This window comes from Oncorhynchus nerka, linkage group LG17 (genome assembly GCF_034236695.1).
Source record: "Oncorhynchus nerka isolate Pitt River linkage group LG17, Oner_Uvic_2.0, whole genome shotgun sequence".
In the NCBI taxonomy this organism is placed as follows: Eukaryota; Metazoa; Chordata; class Actinopteri; order Salmoniformes; family Salmonidae; genus Oncorhynchus; species Oncorhynchus nerka.
In genome coordinates, this window is record NC_088412.1 from 24,151,662 (window position 1) to 24,170,834 (window position 19,173).

The 19,173-nt window shown below is 47.0% G+C and overlaps 1 protein-coding gene across 3 annotated transcripts in view; it reads right to left on the bottom strand.

The window, feature by feature from the left end:
• LOC115144926 (semaphorin-6B) overlaps window positions 1–19,173 on the bottom strand; it is a 153,449-nt gene that overhangs the window by 41,970 nt on the left and 92,306 nt on the right. For 2 of the 3 annotated variants that reach the window (XM_065003075.1, XM_065003077.1), the window contains exons 6-13: window positions 15,695–15,793; window positions 14,311–14,401; window positions 12,599–12,718; window positions 11,907–11,995; window positions 10,526–10,743; window positions 2,567–2,698; window positions 1,768–1,917; window positions 771–950 (exon numbers count right to left, since the gene is read on the bottom strand). In XM_065003075.1, the coding sequence (XP_064859147.1) occupies window positions 771–950; window positions 1,768–1,917; window positions 2,567–2,698; window positions 10,526–10,743; window positions 11,907–11,995; window positions 12,599–12,718; window positions 14,311–14,401; window positions 15,695–15,793 (1,079 nt within the window). The remainder of the gene's footprint in view (window positions 1–770; window positions 951–1,767; window positions 1,918–2,566; window positions 2,699–10,525; window positions 10,744–11,906; window positions 11,996–12,598; window positions 12,719–14,310; window positions 14,402–15,694; window positions 15,794–19,173) is intronic. The other variant, XM_065003076.1, reaches the window with a different exon arrangement.

Genomic DNA, 19,173 nt, shown 5'->3' on the forward strand with positions numbered 1-19,173 from the left:
CCTGATTAGCTGGCTCCCTGCCAGCCCTGTCATACACCCCTATACCAGGCTCACAGTCACGCAACCGTCACCACACATCAAATCACCTCCAAACACACTCATACACCGGCACCACCGCCGCTACTGCTGCAGCCGGAACTAATTGTTCCTGTGATCTGACTCCTCTGCGCCCCATGTAAGCTGTTTGTGGAATGGAACATTGCCTTGACACCTAAATTAATGGATTGTTTTGAAGGGTAGTGAAGTTACGCTTGGAACCTCCTTTCACCTGCCGGCTAAGTTTGTGCTGCTCCGTTATAGTGAAATGAGCCCCATCTCCCCCTCAGTCGAAGCTGAGAATAGATTTTACATTAATTATTTAACTAGTCAAGTCAGTTAAGAACAAATTCTTATTTACAATTACTGCCTACCAGGGAACAGTGGGTTAACTGTCTGGTTCAGGATAACATATTTTTACCTTGTCAGCTTAGAGATTTGATCCAGCAAACTTTTGGTTACTGGCCCAACACTCTAACCACTAGGCGACCTGCAACTAGATCAGGGGGCACAATAAACAGCACTGCCGCTGTAGCTCTGGTTAGGAGACATTTCTAATTGGGCTCAGTGGAAGATAATAACCAACTAATACCCCATCTGCTTAGACTGCTTCCTATCCCCCCTGCAGTCCCACATATATGTTACAGTGAAACACTTAGAGATTATTAAGAAGACGATCACAATACCGTACAAAAACACCTATTGGAGACTGTCTGTAACCTGTTAATCCTTACTTGTCAGGGTTGAAGCCCTCCAGCTCCTCCAGGAAGACATTGCTGCCAGACACAGTGTTGTCCCAGTTGGGGACGATCAGGAACTTGAGGATGGTCCCACGGCTGGAGCCCAGGAAGAGCACCGTTCGGTTCCGGTAGGGGCCAGCCTCTGTGTCCATCACCATCTTATTCAGCTGGTACCTGGACAGGCAGATATAGTGGTGAGATAAAGACAGTCTATCCAGTCCCATGTTGACCCCTAGTGTGGACCTGAGAGGATCGGAGTAAGCAATATGGTGTTAATTCCACCTAGTCTGTCAAACGGCAAAGTGCAGCTGCTATTACAATTTTAATGAAGCTTAAATGATCCTATCAAATCGTACATGAAGTTATTTAGGGTAGTGTCTAGGGCTAAATTTGGAATAGGGTCTACCTGCATACCTCTCACTGTCTACTCATACTGCACTGACACTCCAGAACAACTAAATGAGATTCACACAGTAAAATATTCATCTCATTTACATACAGAACTAATGACCAAGAGCACTCATTAATATCATTCAGATGAATGGACTTGTCATGAGACAATAGCACTGTCGTTGAACTACATGAGTCCTGTGTGTATGAGTTAATGTACCACTGGGTATTTAATATTCCACATACAACTTGTCACACTCATTTTCTCCTCCCTGCTCGGGCTCGGCTGGTGGCCAGTGGGGTTTGATGCATCCCAGCTGCTTGCCTCCTGCAGCAAACCCTCACAGTGAGCGGATCGAGTGACCGCCATAAACAGAAGGAGCACCCGGCCCACAGACTAATACCTGTGTGTTCATGCAAATGAGGTCTGGGTGCATGGGTCCATGTTTTAGTGTGTTAGCAAGCCCTCAACACAGTTTGCCCTGAGACATGGTAAGACACCATAGAAGTCTACAGCCATATCTCAGGGCAACAGAACAGTATGTTTGTGTGTGTGTGAGTCTTATCTCATGTCTGTGATAAGAGAACAGTGGAGCCTCACCTGACCATGGTCCTGACAATCCAGGGGCTCTGTCCCAGTGAGGGCACAGCCTCATCCATCAAGGGGTGGGTCTTCACAAAGTTCAACATCTCATCAGGGAAACCATTGGATGAGTTGAACCTGGAGCCCTGGATGGCACAGCCTCCTGGCCTGTGGAGGGAACAGGGCTTAGCACAGGCTGACCCATATGTCTATTTATTTATTTTACCAGGTAAGTTGACTGGGAACACATTCTCATTTAGAGCAACGACCTGGGGAATAGTTACAGGGGAGAGGAGGGGGGATGAATGAGCCAATTGGAAGGCGGGGATGATTAGGTGGCCATGATGGAATGAGAGGCCAGATTGGGAATTTAGCCAGGACACTGAGGTTACCACCCCTGCTCGTACAATAAGTGCCATGGGATCTTTAATGACCACAGAGAGTCAGGACACCCGTTTAACTTCCCATCTGAAAGACGGCACCCTACACAGGGCAATATCCCCAATCACTGCCTTGGGGCATTGGGATATATTTTTTAGACCAGAGGAAAGAGTGCCTCCTACTGGCCCTCTAACACCACTTCCAGCAGCATCTGGTCTCCCATCCAGGGACCAACCCTGCTGAGCTTCAGAAGCAAACCAGCAGTGGGATGCAGGGTGGTATGCTGCTGGTAAAAGTACCATAGTACTTAGGCACAAGCTCACATTACCAATGTTGAACTGTGAGAAAGGAGCTATAAGCTATAAGTCAGCTAACATAGTATTACACGACTAGACTCATACAGTAGATCAATGCTCTATGTTATGTGATACAGTACCTTGGTTTGGGAATGAGCTCATCAGGAACAGGGGTCCATATAGACTCAGGTGACTTCTGCTCCTTGAATCTCCCATCAAACACCCCAGCCAGCTGCTCCATGTCAAAGGCACACACTGCTGAACCAGGGATACTACAGAGAGAGAACCAGATACAACGGATAAGGCAGGGGTAGATAGATAGTTAAATAGATAGCACTGGACCAAACAGAAATGGACAATAAAGATTATGTCCTGTATGACATTGAAGTTGGTATGTGAAATATACACTGAGTATACCAAACATTAGGAACACCTTCCTAATATTGAGTTGCAACCCCCCCCGCCTTTGTCCCTCAGAACCACCTTAATTCTTCGGGGCGTGGCCTCTACAAGGTCTCGCTCAAACCGATGCGCCAGGCACCTACTACCATACCCTGTTAATATAAGACAAAACACTTTTGTCTTGCCCATTCATGGGACATATCAATCCATGTCTCAATTGTCTCAAGGCTTAAAGATCCTTCTTTAACCTGTCTCTCCCCCCTTCATCTACACAGATGGAAGTGGATTTAACAAGTGACATCAATAAGGGATCATAGCTTTCACCTGGATTCACCTGGTCAGTCTGTCATGGAAAGAGTTCTTCATGTTTTGTATACTCAGTATACGTTTTGTATTAGAATCCGTGAATATAGGCCTACAGGAACTGAGTAGTTAAGGAAAGAGGAAACACTCCGTAGACAATACTATAGAGTCCATAAGACATGTACCAATAAAATGCCTGCACAACTTGGCTGCTGCTAAACTCCTCTTGAACTCACTGACCCAGAATGGAACAAAAAAGTCCCCACAATTGACTGAACCAAACACTACAGTGCTGTTACTGTGGACTAGACTGTAGTAGTTAGTGGAGAGAGAGAGAGAGAGAGAGAGAGAGAGAGAGAGAGAGAGAGAGAGAAAGTGAGTCAGGACAACAGGGGATGAATACGAACATCTCTCTTTCTCTCTTGTCTCCTTCTCAGGGTTCTTCTCTTCATTTTGAAACCTCCTGTTTCTGGTAAGACGACGCGTGAGTCTGTAGAGTGACTTAGTACTTCTCTTGTACAGCACAAAGTAAACCTGAAAGAGTGACTCAGTGCCCGCCGGCTACCTCACACCCACTCCCTTCTCCCTTTCCCAGCTCTGACACTATGTCCTGAGAGAAGGGGTGAAATAGAGAGGGTGAGGGTGAGAGAGAATAAGAGAGAGAGCTACAGAGGTGTAGAAAGGAAGATAAAGAGAGATAGGGAGAGAGCACTGCAGAGAGAGAGAGAGAGAGAGAGAGAAAGCAAGCTTGAAAACAGTAGAGAGGAAAGGAGTGAGACCTTGCCACTCACACCAACACTCCATCACTCCAGTGTTAGGGTCAAGTAGTGACACACACCGACAGAGGAGCTAATGGTCTCTCTCTGCGCTGCCCTATACACCTTGGCCTGCCAGTAGAGAGATTTCCAGGGATTCTCTGAGTAAGCTGTCAGAGTTTTACCTTGCTGAGTAACCATTGGCTTTTTCCAGCAAGGTAACCTAATACAGCATTTGACCAGGTCAACCTCTCTCCCACTCGCTTGCTATTCATACATTGTATGGGGAATATGAATGCGCCTCATGCCAGTGTGCTGTAGCAGAGCTTCAGGCTTTCTACAGGCCTCTCACAGGAGGCACCAGATGTTGGCATGTGACAATGCTGCCAGCGGTACACTGGTCACAGCGTGCCCTCCACTCTCTATTCTCTCTGCAGGTCAGTGGCACTGTGAGGCTCCCTGCCTGTCTGACAGCCTACCCTGCCTCCAGTTCTATCTCTCTGTATTCTGTACTCGTCCTCTTCCTCTTCTTCTTCCTGTTCTTCTCTCTCCGTTTTGTTTGATTTCTTTATTGTTCTCTCTCATCCCCTCTCCCTCCCTCATCTCTGCTCTTTCGTCCTCTGTTTCTCTTCTCTTCTGATCTCTTTCTCATTCTCTCATTGCTCATTTGCTCAAATATTTGCTCATGACATGACATTAGTTTGGCTTTATTGTCCCAATAAAAAGGTAATGCTAATTATCTCTCTGTTCATACTATGCTTATTCTATTTCTGTCTGTGCGGAGCTGGTGGTTGACTGACAGGCAGTACAGTCTGAGCTCTGTGCTGTAGGAGGCTGTTGGAGTGGTCAGACTTTGTGTCAGACCACGTCCTCACAGTTTAACCAGCAGACTGACAGCTCTCTATAGCCCAGCTCCAGTGACAGCATGATGGCTGATGGAGGCTAGTGGGTTGGAAGGAGTTCTTCAGTCTAGGGCTCAAGGTGAGGTGACAGGATGTTTTGTTACGGCTTCGCTCTCTCTTCTCTCTCCACCTGGGGCTTAATCTCTCTTTCCACCTCTCTCCCCAACTCTTTCTCCACTCTCTGCACACAATCAAACTCTTTGTCATTTCTGTCCATGTCTGTCTGCTTTCTCTTCCTTTACTTCTCCCATATGCTTCCTCAGCACCTGGTAAGGCCTCAGTGTGTATTCTCCTCCTGCCTCAACCCGGGGCCCGGTGGACGTATCCAGGTGTGACTCCCACCCTGTCTCCTTGGTGTCACAGCCTCACAGCTCCCCTGTCAACTGTGTCTTCTTGATGGCTCCTCTGAGGCTGGGTCCCCTGAGAGCCCTGCATTTCCCCACAGGGGACCTCCAGCCGAGAACCAGGCACCATCTGGTCAGGCCAAATCTATTACAACGAGGCCTATTCCTAGCCCCAGGATAGCATAAAGCGTAGCATAGCTGGACTTGTCTCACCTCCATGTTACAGTATCTTCTTAAATTGTCTCTCTATCCTGCTGCTATAACAATCACCCCTCTCTTTCACCTGCAGGCTCGGAGGTGCTCTCATATCCTCCTCTCATAGCCTCCCGTGCTCCTCTAACTCCCTGACCCCCTGCAGTTCCAGGGGGTTAGGTTGACCTATGCTGTGAGGAGGATCAGGTGCTCAGAAGAAACTCAAGTCTCTCTTTAATCCACTCCGACAGAAAAGACCAGGGGCAGGAGAAGTGGACACGCTGAAGAACTGGAAACCCAGAAGGATTTGGCGTTTGTGTTGCTAGGCTAGCTAATGCTGACATCATAGACCAGGATTGGAGATAGAGGCCTGAGCAGCTGCAGGCTGTTTCATGGGGCTGTAAACTCTATTGTGGGTTTGTAGGTATGACAACCTGAAGAATAACAAGCAAACATCAAGGGAAGCTGGTGGGAAACTCTTAAACCAGAGCTCTTTTCCACTATTTCCACGCTGTTAGCACATGTGCACACGCGGGAGATGATAGAATATCTCAAAATGGCCACCCCAGATTGACCAAATCCTCTTCCCTGCTGTTCCCAAAACACGCAATTTGTCTGGTAAGGCTTTTAAAAGTATGGCGCAGAGGACCACACGTGGTTGGGAAGGTTTATGGCGTACCCCTCTCTGTCTCTCTCTTCCTCCTCTCTTTCTTAAACTTCCCCCTTTCTCTCTCTCTGCCTCCAGCTGTTTATAATGGAGCATAGCTATGGAGCGGTTCCCAGGCGGGTAGTGTGTGTTAGTGTGTGTTAGTGTATGTTAGTGTATGTTAGTGTGTGTTAGTGTATGTTAGTGTATGTTAGTGTGTGTTAGTGTATGTTAGTGTGTGTTAGTGTGTGTTAGTGTGTGTTAGTGTGTGTTAGTGTATGTTAGTGTCTGTTAGTGTGTGTTAGTGTGTGTTAGTGTGTGTTAGTGTGTGTTAGTGTATGTTAGTGTGTGTTAGTGTGTGTTAGTGTGTGTTAGTGTATGTTAGTGTGTGTTAGTGTGTGTTAGTGTATGTTAGTGTGTGTTAGTGTGTGTTAGTGTGTGTTCAGCTGGGCCTCTCCCTGACATGCTGGTCACAATGTTATCTGGGAGTCATTGTTGGCCCTGTGTAAACCATCCATCTCTCTCTGCAGGCACACCGCTCCCATCCCTCTCCCATCCCTCTCCCAGCCCTCCGGCCAAAAGATAAGATGCAGCTGATGAAACCGTTTTAAGTCTTAAAGGGTGGTGGGCGGGAGAGCTGCAGATGTGTCCCGTTATTGACTTCCTTGTCCTTCAAAGGGTTTGAGAGTGTCTTCCTCCACTCTCTCTTCTCTCCCTCTCCCTCCCTCTCTTCTCTCCCCTCCCTCTCTCCCCCTCCCTCTCTTCTCTCCCCTCCCTCTCTCCCCTGCCTCTCTTCTCTCCCCTCCCTCTCTCCCCCTCCCTCCCTCTCTTCTCTCCCTCTCCCTCTCTCCCCTCCCTCTCCCTCTCTTACCTCCCATCCCTCTCTCCCCCCCCTTTCTTCTCTCCCCTCCCTCTCTTCTCTCCCTCTCCCTCTCTTCTCTCCCTCTCTCCTCCTCCCTCTCTTCTCTCCCCCTCCCTCTCTTCCTCTCCTGGCTGCCACAACAGCAGCCATTACGAGTAGAGGATGTTATTTGAGCTGACATTAGTTGAGATTTGCCCTCTGCTGATATAGATCCTGCTGACTCCTCTGCTGCTGATATACATCCTGCTGGCTCCTCTGCTGATATACATCCTGCTGGTTCCTCTGCTGATATACATCCTGCTGGCTCCTCTGCTGATATACATCCTGCTGACTCCTCTGCTGCTGATATACATCCTGCTGACTCCTCTGCTGATATATATCCTGCTGGCTCCTCTGCTGATATACATCCTGCTGGCTCCTCTGCTGATATACATCCTGCTGATATACATCCTGCTGACTCCTCTGCTGATATATATCCTGCTGGCTCCTCTGCTGATATACATCCTGCTGGCTCCTCTGCTGATATACATCCTGCTGGCTCCTCTGCTGATATACATCCTGCTGACTCCTCTGCTGATATACATCCTGCTGACTCCTCTGCTGATATACATCCTGCTGGCTCCTCTGCTGATATACATCCTGCTGGCTCCTCTGCTGATATACATCCTGCTGGCTCCTCTGCTGATATACATCCTGCTGACTCCTCTGCTGCTGATATACATCCTGCTGGCGCCTCTGCTGATATACATCCTGCTGGTTCCTCTGCTGATATACATCCTGCTGGCGCCTCTGCTGATATACATCCTGCTGGCTCCTCTGCTGATATACATCCTGCTGACTCCTCTGCTGATATACATCCTGCTGACTCCTCTGCTGATATACATCCTGCTGGTTCCTCTGCTGATATACATCCTGCTGACTCCTCTGCTGCTGATATACATCCTGCTGGCTCCTCTACTGATATACATCCTGCTGACTCCTCCTCTGCTGATATACATCCTGCTGGCTCCTCTGCTGCTGATATACATCCTGCTGGCTCCTCTGCTGATATACATCCTGCTGACTCCTCTGCTGATATACATCCTGCTGGCTCCTCTGCTGCTGATATACATCCTGCTGGCTCCTCTGCTGATATACATCCTGCTGGCTCCTCTGCTGATATACATCCTGCTGACTCCTCTGCTGATATACATCCTGCTGACTCCTCTGCTGATATACATCCTGCTGACTCCTCTGCTGCTGATATACATCCTGCTGGCTCCTCTGCTGATATACATCCTGCTGGTTCCTCTGCTGACTCCTCTGCTGATATACATCCTGCTGACTCCTCTGCTGATATACATCCTGCTGGCGCCTCTGCTGATATACATCCTGCTGGCTCCTCTGCTGATATACATCCTGCTGACTCCTCTGCTGATATACATCCTGCTGACTCCTCTGCTGATATACATCCTGCTGGTTCCTCTGCTGATATACATCCTGCTGACTCCTCTGCTGCTGATATACATCCTGCTGGCTCCTCTGCTGATATACATCCTGCTGACTCCTCCTCTGCTGATATAGATCCTGCTGGCTCCTCTGCTGCTGATATACATCCTGCTGGCTCCTCTGCTGATATACATCCTGCTGACTCCTCTGCTGATATACATCCTGCTGGCTCCTCTGCTGATATACATCCTGCTGGCTCCTCTGCTGATATACATCCTGCTGACTCCTCTGCTGATATACATCCTGCTGACTCCTCTGCTGATATACATCCTGCTGACTCCTCTGCTGCTGATATACATCCTGCTGGCTCCTCTGCTGATATACATCCTGCTGGTTCCTCTGCTGACTCCTCTGCTGATATACATCCTGCTGACTCCTCTGCTGATATACATCCTGCTGGCTCCTCTGCTGATATACATCCTGCTGGCTCCTCTGCTGATATACATCCTGCTGGCTCCTCCTCTGCTGATATACATCCTGCTGACTCCTCCTCTGCTGATATACATCCTGCTGGCTCCTCTGCTGCTGATATACATCCTGCTGGCTCCTCTGCTGATATACATCCTGCTGACTCCTCTGCTGATATACATCCTGCTGGCTCCTCTGCTGCTGATATACATCCTGCTGGCTCCTCTGCTGATATACATCCTGCTGGCTCCTCTGCTGATATACATCCTGCTGGCTCCTCTGCTGATATACATCCTGCTGACTCCTCTGCTGATATACATCCTGCTGGCTCCTCTGCTGATATACATCCTGCTGACTCCTCTGCTGCTGATATACATCCTGCTGGCTCCTCTGCTGATATACATCCTGCTGACTCCTCTGCTGATATACATCCTGCTGGCTCATCTGCTGCTGATATACATCCTGCTGGCTCCTCTGCTGATATACATCCTGTTGACTCCTCTGCTGATATACATCCTGCTGACTCCTCTGCTGATATACATCCTGCTGGCTCCTCTGCTGATATACATCCTGCTGACTCCTCTGCTGCTGATATACATCCTGCTGGCTCCTCTGCTGATATACATCCTGCTGACTCCTCTGCTGATATACATCCTGCTGGCTCATCTGCTGCTGATATACATCCTGCTGGCTCCTCTGCTGATATACATCCTGTTGACTCCTCTGCTGATATACATCCTGCTGGCTCCTCTGCTTCTGATATACATCCTGCTGGCTCCTCTGCTGATATACATCCTGCTGGCTCCTCTGCTGATATACATCCTGCTGACTCCTCTGCTGATATACATCCTGCTGACTCCTCTGCTTCTGATATACATCCTGCTGGCTCCTTTGCTGATATACATCCTGCTGGCTCCTCTGCTGATATACATCCTGCTGGCTCCTCTGCTGATATACATCCTGCTGACTCCTCTGCTGATATACATCCTGCTGACTCCTCTGCTGATATACATCCTGCTGGCTCCTCTGCTGATATACATCCTGCTGGCTCCTCTGCTGATATACATCCTGCTGGCTCCTCTGCTGATATACATCCTGCTGGCTCCTCTGCTGATATACATCCTGCTGACTCCTCTGCTGATATACATCCTGCTGGCTCCTCTGCATGGGAGACCTGCATCGATTCCCTATTAGTCTGCTCTGTATACACAGCACACACACTATCTCTCAGGTGATATATAAGATATATATAAGACACATACACACAATGCAGCTCAGGGGACCTTTCCTCTCCTCCCTTGCATTGTTCAATCTGTTTATTATGCTTTCTCTGCAAACATCTTCAGCCTCATCTAATCCTTCTATTACCAAGCAGCATCCCTCGTTCCTTCTCTTTCTATTGCATCACTCTAATCTCTTCAAAATAACAACCTTTTTCTTCCATTTCATCACTCCAATCATTTAACAGCACGTTTGCCTCTCTAAAAGCAAAGGCTTGTGGCAAATAAATGTGCCTAATCCAGAACTGTACCTTCTCCATAAACCCCAACCATCCCCCTCTTTTCAGGGACTTCCCTGTCTATCAGTCAGTCTGTCCGTCTGTCTGTCTGTGTCGGTTTTCCTGTCTCTTTGTCTGTCTGTCTGTGTCTGTCTGTGTCTGTCTGTGTGTGTGTCTGTCTGTCTGTCTGCGTGTGTCTGTCTGTCTGCGTGTGTCTGTCTGTCTGTCTGTCTGTCTGTCTGTCTGCGTGTGTCTGTCTGTCTGTCTGTCTGTCTGTCTGTCTGTCTGTCTGTGTGTACCTGTTAGCGGGGGTGGAGAAGACTCCCAGGATGATGTCCCTGCCGTGCATCCTGATGACAGGGCTGGTGGAGTGGAGCAGGTTGAAGTAGAAGTGGGAGTCTCCAGGGACAGAGCAGTTCAGTCTGGCTTTCAGGAACGAAGTCCACTGTTTCTCCAACACCCTCTGAGAGCCCCCCAGGTCCGCCTTACACACCCGAGACACCCGAGACACCTGTACCTGAACACACATGCACGCAAGTACGTGGAACAGACAGAACAGTCAATGACCTCGCACCAAACTACATATCAATGACCATGTACAGAGTTTTCCACGCTGTGACAGTTTAAAGCACACATTAGATTTAGTGGTTGATATATTCATGGGCTCATATTCATGAGCCCATGGATATATATTTAAGCACTAAGGCCCGAGGGGGTGTGGTATATGGCCAATATTCCACGGCTAAGGGCTGTCCTTCCACACGACGCAACGCAGAGTGCCTGGATACAGCCCTTAGCCATGGTATATTGGCCATATATCACAAACTCCTGAGGTGCCTTATTGCTACTATAAACTGGTTACCAATGTAATTAGAGCAGTAAAAATAACTGTTTTGTCATGCCCGTGGTATACGGTTAGATATACCACGGTTGTCAGCCAATCAGCATTCAGGGCTCAAACCACCCAGTTAATAATCCGTTTTATACCACAATAAACATTCTTCCAAAACGAAGATGAAACCCTTTTTAACAAGTTGGGTGATAAAAAAAAAAAGTATTTGCAATGAGTACGACCACATTTGACAGATCATTGTTTTAAAATGGTACATTAATATGTATGTATGTAATTAATATGTATGTATGTAATTAATATGTATGTATGTAATTAATATGTATGTATTAATATGTATTATTCCAGGATATGTCAGTGCATTTCAAATGTGTTCTTTGAACAATCTCAACCCACACAACTGTGCTACAGTGTAAGTCTCCACTTACTGGGAGCCCTATAAACATGCAGCACGAAATGCCTGCGCCAGCACATTTCCACCAAATGTGAATAGCCCATTTATTAGATAAAAAGGCTACTTGTTACTGTCCTATTTTTTCATGAGCACGCATCCCAAATTTGATATGACTGATGCCATTTGGAGCTGTTATGAAAACGCTTTTCCCCTGTCTAACTCAGACGCAAGGTTGTTCGCATAGCCCACTGTTATTATATTAGATATGCAACAGCACAGATACACAGGAACACAGATACACAGATAAATGGAAAAAGGTCATCAGAAGCACTAGGCTGGTATTGACATCTGAATAATTACATGAGATGGAACATCCAGGCAGGCAGACACACTACACACAGTGGAGTGTCCAAAGCTTTACCAGTTTGTCTCGTACCTTCTCCAGATAGTTAAACTCCACGGCCATCTCTCTGAAGAAGAAGTAGATGTGAGGACCCCATTCCACTGAACTGACAAAATAGGGCTCTGGAAAAGGAGGGGAGAGGACCATGTTACACAGCAATAGCTACCGTAAGAGCTATCGGATGCCTCCCTAAATCCCAGCCACAAGCACCAGGGTTGTGTTTAGTATGCAACAAATTAGAGAAAATGGATGGAAATAGAGGTGTCAGGGAGGTGGCTCATTTTCGTTGTCAGTTTCAAAACATTCTTGTGTCATGCCTACCGAACCCCATCAGGCACAGCCCACAGGCACAGAGCAGACTAGAGCCCTGGCTCCTCTGACATCAGCAGGGATGTAGTGAATCTGATCCAGATATTGATCCTGATACTAAGTGATGTGGACATAAACACATCGCCTTTAAACAACAACAACAGAGACAATACACACACACACAAATAACAATAAATACGCACACACACACACACACACACACAAATACCAATAAATACGCACACACACACACACACACACAAATACCAATAAATACGCACACACACACACACACACACACAAATACCAATAAATACGCACACACACGCACACAGATACACGCATGCACGCACACACACAATTGCACACACACAAACAAATACACACAAATAAACATGTTTAACCGAGGGGCGTACCTCTGAACCATTTGGAGTCGTGTTTGACAGTGCGGAGTGCAGGACTGTCCCCCAGGCTACGGTAGATCACTGCATCTATTGCCAGGAAGTCCGTCACAGTGGCCGTAAACAGATTCCCCTCTGGCAAAAACACACACCAGATCAGTGAGAATGGGAAATCGAGACAGTTACTGCTCAACCTATAAAGAAATTGCAGAGGATAGTTTATATAATGACAGTACAGTACACTAATCAATGCATATGACTGTTGACCAATGAACAATGTATAATTGGATGACAACACACCCCAGACAGTGACGAGACAGCCTATAAGGAGGAGGTCAGAGACCTGGCCGTGTGGTGCCAGGACAACAACCTCTCCCTCAACGTGATCAAGACAAAGGAGATGATTGTGGACTACAGGAAAAAGAGGACCGAGCACGCCCCCATTCTCATCGATGAGGCTGCAGTGGAGCAGGTTGAGAGCTTCAAGGTCCTTGGTGTCCACATCACCAACAAACTAACATGGTCCAAGCACACCATGACAGTCGTGAAGAGGGCACGACAAAACCTATTCTCCCTCAGGAGACTGAAAAGATTTGGCATGGGTCCTCAGATCCTCAAAAGGTTCTATAGCTGCACCATTGAGAGTATCCTGGTTGCATCACTGCAAGGCACTACAGAGGGTAGTAAGTACGGCCCAGTACATCACTGGGGCCAAGCTTCCTACCTTTCTAGGACCTCTATACCTCTATACGCCAAGTCTAGGTCCAAGAGGCTTCTTAACAGCTTCCACCCCCAAGCCATAAGACTCCTGAACATCTAATCAAATGGTTACCCAGACTATTTGCACTGCCCCCCCCCCTTTACACCGCTGCTATTCTCTGTTGTTATTATCTATGCATAGTCACTTAATAACTCTACCTACATGTACATATCACATCAATTACTTCGACTAACCGGTGTCCCCACACATTGACTCTGTACAGGTACCCCCTGTATATCGTCTCGCTATTGTTATTTTACTGCTGCTCTTTAATTACTTGTTACTTTTATTTCTTATTCTTATTCATATATATTTATTTATTAAATTGCATTGTTAGTTAGGGGCACATAAGTAAGCATTTCACTGTTAGGTCTACAACTGTTGTATTCGGCGCATGTGACTAATACAATTTGATTTGAGATAATTCCAGTTGTCACGGATCCTTCTGGAACTGTCATTACGCACACCAGGTCCCTATTCCCATTTGATTAGTAATTGTGTAAGTGTGCCCTTTGTTCACCATTGTCCTGTCGATTATTGTTCCAATGTCCGTTGGTTGTGTGAGTACCTTTGCTGTGTTGTTTTGGCATTCGTGCCGCTTGTATTGTGCAGAAGATTACGGGTCGAGTGCGATTGTGTATTTATTCGAGGTACTCCTCGCTCTTTTGTTTGGGTCTCAACCCTGTGTTTTGTATCGTGTATGTTTTGTCTTGGTCCCCGTGCCTATACATGGCACGCTGTAATTTGGGTAAATAAAAAAAACTATTACGCATTCCTGCGCCTGTCTCCCGACCATTTATACCGACGTGACACCAGTGGTGCAGAGTGGACAAATTCACTTATTTCTACTGCCCAGTAATCTGTAATAAAGGCTTCCTATTGTTTCAGCCACTGCCATTGTTGACGTGGTGATGGGACCCTGCTACAGAATGAGGTATTTAAAGCAATGACAGTGTTTTCTCCTCACCGGCGAACAGAGCCACGTTGGCGTGTTTAGGGTCATAGGGGCAGCGGGCCATGCCACTGACCGTCTCTCCCACCATCTCCAGTGTGTCTCCCTGAAACACACACACACACAGTTCACTATATAGTGTTGCTGGGAAACAAAGAGTGAAGTTTACCTTCACATACAGTAAACATATTTTATAACTCTGCATAGTAGGGAAGTGGGGAAGGACTAGTAATCAAGAACCCATTGTACTTGGCGCATGTTACAAATAAAATGTTATTTGATTTGACATACATGCCGACAGATTATGGCAATTAGTATATATTATAACATATTCACAGCATTGTTATTCTCCCTCTGCAATCGTGCAAATACTGAAGACAACAACAACAACAATAGGAACAAATACACACAAACACAACCTTTTGAAATGCATGCAGCTAAACAACCACAGGCGAAATCAAAGTCACACAGACGCCAACACCGATTGAAAATGAATTAAATAAATGAAACACTGTGGTTGTCATTAAAACCAGCTATAAATAAACCCTAGGTGTGCTAACTAGTCCCAGGAGAAGCCCTGAGGCCGTCAGCCCTACACAGGTTCTACTGCTCATTAACAGCCAGAGATAATGGGCCAGGTATAGAGGAGGGAGTCAGTGTGCTGGTATGTTGGAGATGTGACAGACTGAACATAACACTTCTCTGAAAGCCTTTGACACTTAAACTGATATGCCCCTATCCCCCATCTCCTTCCTCCCTCCCTCCTTCACAAGCTTTTTCAACTCGTTAGTCTGATTGGAAGAGTCTGGATGTGGCTGTAAAACGGAGCAGGTAGATAAGTAGCTCCGAGGTGTGCTCTTCCAGGACAGAGTGTATGACCGGGGGGGGAGCAACTCCAGGTACATGAGCAGAGCAACCACTTAGCGTTTTCCTTCTACTTGCCTGCCTGGGTTTCACCAGAGGCGAAGAAACGAACCAGCCAGACACATCATAAGCACAGCCTCCTCCTTGGTTCCAGCTGACCCTCTCCCAGCCCTCAGCTCTGCACTATGACCATCTGTCTCTGCCGCTCTACAAAAACAACTTCCACAGTTTAAGCGTGGTGCAATAGCTACTGATATCTAGCCGATATCTAGCCTCTCTCTGTCTCTGCCTTAGGTACGAAACAAATGACAGAAAACAAGTTGTACATTTGTGAGTAAGCAATATGCTTAATCATGTTTGTGAGCGAGCTCCAGATTCCAGAGAAAAGGAATAGTCCATTTATCAACGATGCACCAATCATTAGGCTTGATGCATGGCTGGACTGCTCCCAGGTAGAGAAGTGCTCAGCTTCCCCAAGCAGCAATGACTGCTGTTTGAGTTTGACAGACAGTGTGTGTGTTCTATAGGTACTCACAGTATAGTTGGCACACAGCGGATTGAAGGCGTTGGTCCCACAGACAAACAGACCTCCTTGTCGACTCAGCAAAACCTTCATGAAGTTCCGACACTCGTCCTGATAGGAGAGAGAGAGAGAAATGAGGAGGTCCTAATCAGAGTGGATCGTCTGTGACTTATTATCCTACTGCAAAGTGAAATGAGGCTTCTAAATGCATGATGGGAGAAATGATCACATCAGAATGATCAAATCAGAGTGGATAGTCTGTGACTTATTATCCTATTGCTAGGTGAAATGAGGCTTCTAAATGCATGATGGGAGGAATTATCACATCATTAACACTGTCAATCTCCTCATTACTCAGCCCTACAGAGGTTCCCAGTCTGCCCGCCTGTAGCATCAAAGACTTTCCATTGGCTCACACCAGCTATTGATTGACAGATGGAAATCCCAGCTAACTTTGTACTTTCAACCACTACTCACTTTACTGCGGTGGTACAACCCTTATTACCATGGTTACCATGTTAACAAGCAGCGCAGCAATCACCAGCCGATCCAATTTGTAATTGATAGTTCAACATTTTATTTATGTAATCTGTGTGAGTGTGTGTCAGTGCAGTGAGTTGTATCCCTGTACATCTAAATCCCTAGTGGCCTGTACCCCTCTCGCTCCCCTCTCCTGTCCAAGTCAGCGTGGCTCCAGCTCCAGCTCCTGGCCCTGTGCCTGGCGTCTCAGCCCCTCCACCACGGGGGACCAGAGCCACTGATGTCATTGGAGGGAAAGGGGGGTGTGGGGATGGGAGAAGGGGGAGGGCTATTCCAGATGCTCCAGCCCCAAACAGGGTTCTGTTTATCCACGGTGGAGCAGAGTGGCCTGATCTGGAGCGCCGGGGGGCAGCAACGTGTGTTGAGTGAGGCGAGGTTAGAATTCCCCACACCGCTGTGGTACTAGACAGGGAGACGTGTGACAGCCACTACTAACTGCATACTAAATCATGAGAGAGAGAGAGAGTGTGTGTGTGTGTGTGTGTGTGTGTGTGTGTGTGTGTGTGTGTGTGTGTGTGTGTGCGTCACTGCACAGATTCATTGTTCGTGTCAGTGTGATTTGCATGTTTGTTTTTCAGTGGGACTGCGGTCTATAGGCTGAAAGCATAAAGCCAGATGTAACACATTACCTGCTAAAAGACAGAACGAGACACAGCGCCAAAATCTCAGTTAAGATTGTACAATAAATACCATTCACATGAAGTGTGGGCTTTTGGCATGGCCCTGCAACGTAAATTTAAATACAGGATGTCTGCCATTTAAACAACAGGGAATTATACTGTTTGGAAGCCTCTCGTCTCTTGCATCATGGTGTATCACTTTATTCGCTTGAATGGTGTTTCGCTTGAATTCTTTTTTTATTTTATATTCTGCCTCCATATACAGATTTGATTTGTCTCCTGTATTAAACCACACAGCCTCGTCAATCCATCCCCCTGTTTCCCTCCTCTCTCCAATCTCACCATTTCCTCTCCCTGGACACACTCCAGACAAAGCACCACCTGTGCTGGCTGGCAGTTCTTTCACGTGACCCACATCCAGACGATCGCAGCTCTACTTCTCACTGTTGGTGTTACACCACTGCATTATTAATACAGAGCAGCAGCTCTACTTCTCACTGTTGGTGTTACACCACTGCATTATTAATACAGAGCAGCAGCTCTACTTCTCACTGTTGGTGTTACACCACTGCATTATTAATACAGAGCAGCAGCTCTACTTCTCACTGTTGGTGTTACACCACTGCATTATTAATACAGAGCAGCAGCTCTACTTCTCACTGTTGGTGTTACACCACTGCATTATTAATACAGAGCAGCAGCTCTACTTCTCACTGTTGGTGTTACACCACTGCATTATTAATACAGAGCAGCAGCTCTACTTCTCACTGTTGGTGTTACACCACTGCATTATTAATACAGAGCAGCAGCTCTACTTCTCACTGTTGGTGTTACACCACTGCATTATTAATACAGAGCAGCAGCTCTACTTCTCACTGTTGGTGTTACACCACTGCATTATTAATACAGAGCAGTAGCTCTACTTCTCACTGTTGGTGTTACACCACTGCATTATTAATACAGAGCAGCAGCTCTACTTCTCACTGTTGGTGTTACACCACTGCATTATTAATACAGAGCAGCAGCTCTACTTCTCACTGTTGGTGTTACACCACTGCATTATTAATACAGAGCAGCAGCTCTACTTCTCACTGTTGGTGTTACACCACTGCATTATTAATACAGAGCAGCAGCTCTACTTCTCACTGTTGGTGTTACACCACTGCATTATTAATACAGAGCAGCAGCTCTACTTCTCACTGTTGGTGTTACACCACTGCATTATTAATACAGAGCAGCAGCTCTACTTCTCACTGTTGGTGTTACACCACTGCATTATTAATACAGAGCAGCAGCTCTACTTCTCACTGTTGGTGTTACACCACTGCATTATTAATACAGAGCAGCAGCTCTACTTCTCACTGTTGGTGTTACACCACTGCATTATTAATACAGAGCAGCCTGGATGAATTGCGCAGTGTGCCGCACATATGAATACAAACATAAACATGTTGGTATTTGTGGTATGGTGTGTGTGTGTGTGTGGGGGGGGCGGCACACACACACACTGAGGTTTCCTTCCACTGCAGACCTCTCTCTGTTGATTTCCAGTCTCTAGCCCATCCCTCAGTCAGTCTCAGACAGACCCAGACCCAGACCTCACTCAGAGGAACAACAACCCTCTGTTACAACAACACATCTGCTCACAACAACCCACCGCAGTCAGAGAGCATTACAAACGAAGACTTCCTCCACCTAGACTAGTGTATCTGGTTTCCATTGATCTAATCCTCCTGATGTTGAAATTGGTTGCACAATTGCACACTTCACCAGGGTGGCGCCCCTTATTGTAAAGCAACAGTATGTTATTAAGGAACCTCTAAAAGAGACCAACTTCCTTGGACCATGATGTTTTTACTAAACTGAGGAAGAGCTAATGAGCACAGCCGAGTTTAGCCAGGCACAAACGACACACGTCAGCTACGCTGCTCAATCACAGGGTAATATTTAGCAAACAGCTTCTCAGTAAAACCTTAAAGGTTTCCGTAGCATGCTCGATTGAGTCCATCACTGCTGGGATGAGGCAGAGCAGAGGTGTCTTTGCTCCAGAGCCAGAACTCTTCCCACACTCCAGCAGGCTACTCTCTTCCTCTCCTCCTCTTTGCTCTTCTCTCACCTCCCTCTCATTGGCTGAGCCACGCTCGACTCTGATCATCAGCAGCAGGCCTGTCATTTCGTGGCAACAGTCTGACTCAGACTTTGACGTAAGGCAGAGTGACTGGTGCACGAGCAGGCGGGGGGTGAATGCGGAGGAACAATTAACAGCAGTGCTAAATTAGCACAAATTTGCCAGTACAAAAGCACTTCCTGCCCGCGTTCTCTCTTACTCAG